We start from the raw sequence: 7,649 nt of genomic DNA, 5'->3' as shown, positions 1-7,649 counted from the left end.
AGTAACTGCACTGGGGTATGACAGTAGAACGTTCACTTTATGCCCTGTAAAGGCAATGGTTGTCCATTAAACAGAAGCAGCTCCTCTGCCGTTTTTGCTTTAATTAGCGTCAATCCCCGGCTGCCCGACGGCCGAAGTGTTTGTCAGTCGCTCAGAATCTAGCTCAACGCCAGGATGGGCCTTCGGCAGCCTTCGTTGCTCCACCCAAGCAGTCAGCCACAAGGCCCAACAGCCCCCACCTCCCGGTCGGCTCCTCCTCGGTTAGGCCGAGCCACCTAACTGGCGCCGCCTTCCTCCATATCGGAGGCCTCTCCCACTCTCCGTCCAGCGTTGGGAACCGAAGTGCGCCGTCGTCGTTCTTGCAGTGCCGGCAGCCTTTCCGAGTTTCTGAAAACGGTTGAGGACGCGTCGTCTCTCTCCGACGGAATTGCCGGTTGCCGCTGGGATTGGCGCTTCCCGGCAAGGCCCCGGATTTAGCTGTCGTTCGGGGCCGCGGGAGAATGCGGCGGCTGGCACGGGTAGTGTTACTATGCCTGGGCTGTGGTTTGTGCTCGCTGCTCTACGCGTTTAGCCAACTGGCTCTGTCGCTGGAACAGGAGGGGCCCCAGCGCCAGGTGGACTCCGCCTTTCCAGTCCGGAGGCAGCTGAGTGGCGGCAACACGCGCTTGGGAGCTCTGGCGGGAAGCGCAGGCCGCGGCGAGAGACACCGGCGGTCGGAGCCGGAGAGGTATATAATTCGCCTCTTAAGTTTGGGGAGGGGAAAAAGGGGCTCTTCCCCAAAAAAGGCTCTTTCTTTAGTCCTAAATTGGGGGGGGGGATTTTCACTCTTTCATGAGCGGTGGGCGGATGGCTGGCTGGGTACCTAAGAAAGAGACGAAAGCCCTCAAGGTGGTCCTTTGCTAAGAGTTGCTACTACAGTAATAGATCCTAGGCAAAGATATCGACCTCTTCATGAAGTTTCAGATTGTTTATAGATCCCCAAATATTTGTTACATAAAAATACTTTAATTGAACTAGAAACAAGAATATTAACAAGAATATTACCGACTTTTCGATTCTCCCATCAACCTTTGGTTATTTTGTTTCTCTAATGTACAGATTTGTGCATACCAGTTGCTCAGTTTGTGTTGCTCAGTAGTGGTCTATGCAGTACAATGCAGTGAGCCTTGTGCAGATTTGTACATCAGAGAAACAAAACAACCACTTCATAAACACCTGTCACAACATAGGAAAACAAACCCATCAGGACTAGATTCAGCAGTCCATCTGCATTTAAAAGACAAAGGCAACTGTTTTGAAGACAGCAAAGATCACATTTTGGACAGGATCACTGGTCTGAAAGTAGTCAAAGAGTATCTATGTCAATATTGAACAGCCCTCTCAACAGAGGGGAAGGGATACAACATCATTTATAGTCTACAACACAGTCCTTTCAACAGTTCCAAGAAGGCTCCATACCCATTTGCACTACTCAGGTGACCCTGATAACACAGATAAACCTCCAGGTGACCTTAATGACCTGTTAAAAGAATGCAAATGACCAGCTGTCTGCAAGGAGTATAAATCCTTCCATTCTCCACCATCCAGTCAGAGCTGAAGAAGCTTCTTGGATGAGAAGTGAAACATCTTTAAAGAAAAACCAGAAAGTCCAGTTGCTCTTGAAAAAAGTACCTTTGGGACAACCATGACCTGGATGACTGAGAATCTCCATAGACATTCAGATAGGATTGAATAGTTTGTGCCTTATTTATTTACATTTTAAGCTTATGTGCCACCCAGCTCAACAAAGCTGACACTAGGTGGCTCACAATCAATAAAATATCAATTTAAAACATTAAAACAGATAGTAATGTTAAATTTGACAGAATTGGAGAGGGTGGGAGCAAAAGATATACATGGGGAAAGGTGGAATCTTACCTAGTTCTTAAATACTTCTAGAATGACACACTTCCAGAATGACACACCTCCACTGTGGTCCCTAGCCACTTGGCAGAGCCAAATCTACAGGCCCTTTTGCAAGGGTAAAAGGGTGGCTGCAGATCTCATATTGGGGGGCACAGTACAGGTAGGCCTTGATTTACAAACATTCATTTAGTGGCCATTTGAAGTTACAATGGATCTGAAAAAAGATTTACAACCAGTTCTTGTGCTTACGACAGCACAGCATCACTATGGTCATGTAATCAAAATTCAGGTGCTTGGCAACCAGCATATATTTATGGCAGTTGCAGTCTCAGAGTCATGTGATCACCATTTGGACCTTTCCAGCTGGCTTTCAACGAACAAGTCAATGGAAGCCAGATTTGTTTAATGACCATATGATTCACTTAACAATTGCAGCGATTCAAACAATTATAGCAAAATAGATCCTAAAATTGGACATGACTCACTTAACAACAACTTAACAAATTGTGGTCTTAGTTGTGATTGTAAGTCAAGGACTATCTGTCTATGGCTCCTGCAGCACCATATTTGCAGTGGACAGACATAAAATTTTGAATCCCTTTTAAAATTCTGCTTTAGTCATGAAGAATCTGTACGCCTTTGCGGCTACTATTACATTTTTGCGATGATGTATACTACAGAAAAAAATCCCACTTATAATATAACATGGGAAAGTTCCAATTTGTAAATAGTTTTCTTTTTATTTGAAAGATTATTCAAATGTTCAATCATGTGATTAATTTAAAAGTTCTATCTCATTTGGTTATAGTTTAGCCCAGCTATGGTTTACAAGAAATATTTCAAACTAGGCTTCAAATCACATACTATAGGTAAAGCAATAAATGTTACTGAAAATTATGACAGTGAAACGTGATATTGTGAGATTTTTGTGAGAGTCCACATCTTGATTACTTGTGTTATGAAGCATATACAGTTATGTTGAAGATGTGCAGGTGAGCTGTCTTGTTGCTCTTGATGTTGCATATTGATTGAATATTTGTTATAAAAAGATCAAATCTAAATCCAACTGCTACTTCACACCTGCAAATGTTGAAAGTAGTCATGGATTTAATCAAAAATTTTCCAGACGTTAATTCTGCTTTTCCCTCATTATATTTCGGAAATTAAAATATATAGTACTCTGAAGTGAGTTTGTATTTTAAGATTGTTGATTGCTTAAGCGTAAAATAAGATTTGATATTAAATTTGTTTATTTAAATATAATCACATTTTACAGATCTATTTAGCTAATTTTTGTTACATGAAAGTCATGATGCAATGTGATAAATGCTGTTCCAGTTTTTTAGCAAAAAAAGAGTTAATCTATTACACAAACAGTAACATGAAATTAGGAAATTTGCCTGATGTCATTCTGATTCCACCTACCATAAGCAGAACTCTGAAAATCCCATTCCTGCCCCAATATTGTATTTTCAGTTCCAACTTTTACAACATGATTGAGCTTTATAATTAAAGTGGAATGAAATTTTTAGTTCTATTTTGATTTTATGAGATACTTTATATATAGGATAGCCCATAAGAATTGAAACTGGCAAAGGATGGTTTGTCTACAGTTCAAGTGTTTCAGCAGATGGCTTTTATTAAAGGGAGTATTGACTTAATATTTACTAACTGCTTTATGACAGAAATATCTTTTATTTGATTAAAGGGTTGCTGTGGGCAAATAAAGCTTGGTGTCACCACTTAAGTATAAGATAGGAGGAACAAAAAATCCATTTAGATTTCTCAGCCCTATTTCTTGTGGAGTATGCAATTCTATCATTAATTAGTGGAAGCACAGTTGTTTTACATCATAGAAATCATCATCTAAAATAAATTATATGCTGTGGCTTTTTGCTTACATAGGAATGAATTTTAAAATTCTCTGTGAAATACTAACTGAGAATTTAAATTATGTTTTTAGTGCCTGTATTCCTGCTAGTACTTTTTATAAAGTACAGTTTAACAATATTGTCTATTGCAACTGCATTTCTAAATATTTAAGATGCATTTCAGAAGTAAATATAGTAGCCATCTGTAGAAAGCCTACAATTCCTGATGGATTATACTACTAAGGATCAGCTTCACTGAGGTTAATGCATATTACCAATTCCTAATGAACATAGAGTCTTTTGTATCTCTATATTCCATGTAATTCACTTTTTAAAACTGCTTTATTTGTACCATATGATGTACTTTTATATGAAAAACGCTAAAGAATTAAGTGTTGATCACAAGAAAAAATAAATTGAGGCAATACTGCTTTTTTTAAATAATTTTATTACGCTTCTCAAGATATAAATGCAGAAGAAAATGAAAATAGTAGGAAAATGAGGGAAATCTTTAACATAGTAGAATAAGATAGCAACATCACAGCCTCAACTTTTTACTTTTACATACTTAATATGTATTAGCTATTTCTATAACAACAAATATAATTAATCAGCAAAACCTAAAGTCATTGTTTCATTTTTTTTCACCTCAAGCACAAAATCCAGAAGTGGTTTCCAAGTAGAAACAAAGCTGGATGTGTTATTTTCTTTGATTAAAGCAATTAATGTAGCCATTTCTGCTAATTTCATCAGTCTTTCCAGCCAGCCATTGTGGGAATTAAAGTATATTTCCATTTTTGTGCATAAAAACATTCTTGTTTTGCCTACATATATAATAGCAAAGTTCCATATTTTTTTCAAGTTCTTTATTCATCAAGCCTAAAAGAAATGATTCTGGCTTGATTTTTATATTCGTTTTAAGAACCTTCTGCATTAAATTATAAACCTTACCCTAGTATTTCTTTGCTTTGTCACAAGTCCATTAAAGATGATAAAAAGTTCCTTCTTTACATTTACAATTCCAACATACATATAAAATAGCTTTATACATCTTTGACAGTTTTATTATGCGCATCATTTTTTTAAAAAAATCTTTTAAATTACAATTTAATATAAATTTTAAATTCTTATCCAGGTGTCCATTGTGCAATCATTATATTATACTCTTTTTTTACTCATTAGATTATGCAGTGCTTCACCATATTCATTCAATAACAATTCAGTTTCAATAACAATTTATAAACCTTGACAATAACATCTTTACTACACAATACAATTTCAAATTCATTTTTTTACAAAGTCAAATTTGTAACTTAGAGGTTTTTATATATCTGTATATTCCATGTGATTCACTTTTTAAAACTATTTTATTAGTACCATATTATATATGGTATGAAAAGCACTAAAGAATTAAATGTATTGATCATAAAAAAAACTACTATTTTTCATTTTTAATAATCCTACCAAATGTATATAGCATAATTATGCATATACATTTGTTAAGCAAGAATTAGCTATATTTAATATGGATTATATGGAAGTATGATCGTCCTACAGTAATATTTCATTCAATTGTACAATATCTCCATAATAATATCTCTTTACACTTTCCCTTGCATCAGTTTCCTGGTGGTCCATTCCTCATCCCTTTCACAATAATTAGCATTTTAATTCTACTTAAATATTTACTTGGTGTTGTAGCTTGGTCTTTTTTATAAAAAACGCTTCCTAAGTACTCCAGCATTTTATTTGTTCATGTAGCAGTTTGTATACTATTATTATTAATAATATTATTAAATATTAAAAAATATTAAAGAATTTGGGCTGTTTACTATCATAAAAGTATCAGTGTAAGTAAGCAATTCCATCTAGTTTTCATAAAAATATAATAAAACATAATTTAGTAAAAATCCAAGCTGTGATACTTCTCATCCATTATTAATCACCAAATGTTTATCCTCATATGTCTTTACATGCGTGATATTCCACAGCAGAGGAAAGATCCCAAAAAGCATAGATTCTGAGACCCATCCACTTGACTTCATTGGGAACCCTCAGCAGCATCTCTTGTCAGGAAGAATGCATTAAATGGGAAGTACCCATTTACTACTTCAATCTTAGGTTGTAGCAAAGCAATTGTCAGCTTTGGAAGCCATACTAGGCTGAAGGCTTCCACACGTTGCCACTTTCTCCTGTGTGGGAAAGTAGGAGAGGGGGTGGTACAAGGGATTATTAGACATAACAACATTCTTCCTGCCGGTCAAGGTCAGGCTGAGCTCGCATCTGGAGAAGGAGTGGCCGGAGTGATGTCTCGAGATGGGATAGTTGAAGATTTGGGCATGTGATTGGTAGAGGGGTCATGAGGGTGGGGATTTTGGAGTTTGTATTACTGAGGGAGAAACCCGAATTCAGATTTCCACCAACTGTGCCAGATTACCTATGCTAGTAAAAGAACTTTGAAAGATGTTTGCTTCGGAGTCTTTTCTGCAAGGAGGGTTTTCTGGAACGCTGACAATCCAAATCGCCTTTAGAGCATAGCGGCACCCCAAGTGGGGCCATCAGGGGTGCTGGGCCCCAGCATCCACCAAAAGCCTTGAGTGGTGCAAAGACTCAGCGAAGATGGAAGGGAAAAGGGAAGTCCCGGAGGGGGCAGTGGGCACGGACACTCAGACCAGAATCTCTCCATCAGAAGAAGTGGTACGTGGCCTCGAGGCAGCAGGACTGTCTCGAGAGCTTGGCCCAAGGATTTGGATTCCTGGAAAAATTGCCAGTCTGACCCGACGCCTGAAAGAGGACCAGAGGTGAGATCTCCAGAGGAGGTGCTAATCCCTGCCTAACGAAGTCACCACCTCCTACCTTCCAAGCCCAGTGGAGAGCAGGAAAAGCTGTGTAATCTGTGGATTCAAGGGAATGGATTCTCCCACCCCCCATGAGATCCCAGTCCCTAACAGGGCTCCTGGAGAGTTTTGAACCTTTGGAAGTGGGAAGTTTTGTACCTCCCCCCCAGCCAATGTTCACCTTTCCCCCTCGCATAGAGGGGGAAATTAGGGGGGCTCAAGCCCTTTCCGACAAGCCCAGAAACAATCCGATCAGCGCCCAAGCGCAGCAGGGAAGTTACACAGCTGGGATGCATCCAACGCAGCTGTCTTGGGGAATGCAACCGCCCCTTACAGAGCTCTTCCGCCTGCTGGCTGTTGCGCTCCCCCTTGCTAATTCCATCCCCCAAGGCTGGGGATTCTACCACAGACAAGGATGGATCCAATGCCAGTGGCAGCCAGTTTCCTCTGCTCACATTTTCCAGGGATCTCCCTGGCCTCTGTATGGCCCATAGATACCAGCAGCACAAGGGGGTTTGATCCAGCACCCGGCTGGGATTCCACACCCCTCTGCAGCCCAGCAAGCAACTCCAGTGTCGCCAGCCCCTCCCCCTCAGCAGGGGCCCGTCCAGCAACCTGCATCGGCTGTGCCTCAAATTCCTCCTCAACTGCCAACATCCAAGCAGCTGCCCCCACATCCCCTGCCCCCCCGACCATCCCCCCCTCGCTTCAGAGCAACTTATGATGGCACACCGCACAAACTGGCTTACTTTCTCGGCAGAGTCTGGGCTCACATAGATCAATTTGGAGATCAATACCAATCAGAACAGGACTTAATAGTGGCTATTTCTGATGGAATGAACGAAAGAGAAGCTTCTGAGTGGATTGCCAAGCTCCAGAAAGAACATGTTGCAGAATTGAATGACATCGCAGGGTTTGTTGCACTGCTCAGGACCAGATTTGAAGACCAGGATCGTATTGCAGACAGTGAAGCCACCATTAAAACAATGAAACAAGGTAACAAACCCTTAAAAGACTTTGTATGGGACTTTAGACG

At 40.0% G+C, this 7,649-nt stretch overlaps 1 protein-coding gene across 9 annotated transcripts in view; it reads left to right on the top strand.

Annotated features, from left to right (window-relative positions):
* Positions 1 to 303: 303 nt before the first annotated feature.
* GXYLT1 (glucoside xylosyltransferase 1) overlaps positions 304 to 7,649 on the top strand; it is a 104,695-nt gene continuing 97,349 nt past the window's right edge. For 2 of the 9 annotated variants that reach the window (XR_009156017.1, XM_058190129.1), the window contains exon 1: positions 310 to 727. Coding sequence is in view for 6 of the 9 variants with exons in the window: in XM_058190129.1 (XP_058046112.1) it covers positions 501 to 727 (227 nt within the window). In the remaining 3 variants the exon portion in view is untranslated. Of the gene's footprint in view, positions 728 to 7,649 lie in introns of all 9 variants that reach the window. The other 7 variants (XM_058190128.1, XM_058190127.1, XR_009156016.1 and 4 more) reach the window with 5 other exon arrangements.

Source organism: Ahaetulla prasina, chromosome 7 (genome assembly GCF_028640845.1).
Source record: "Ahaetulla prasina isolate Xishuangbanna chromosome 7, ASM2864084v1, whole genome shotgun sequence".
In the NCBI taxonomy this organism is placed as follows: Eukaryota; Metazoa; Chordata; class Lepidosauria; order Squamata; family Colubridae; genus Ahaetulla; species Ahaetulla prasina.
The sequence above is the reverse complement of the archived record's forward strand: the minus strand, read 5'-3'. Positions and strand labels throughout refer to the sequence as shown.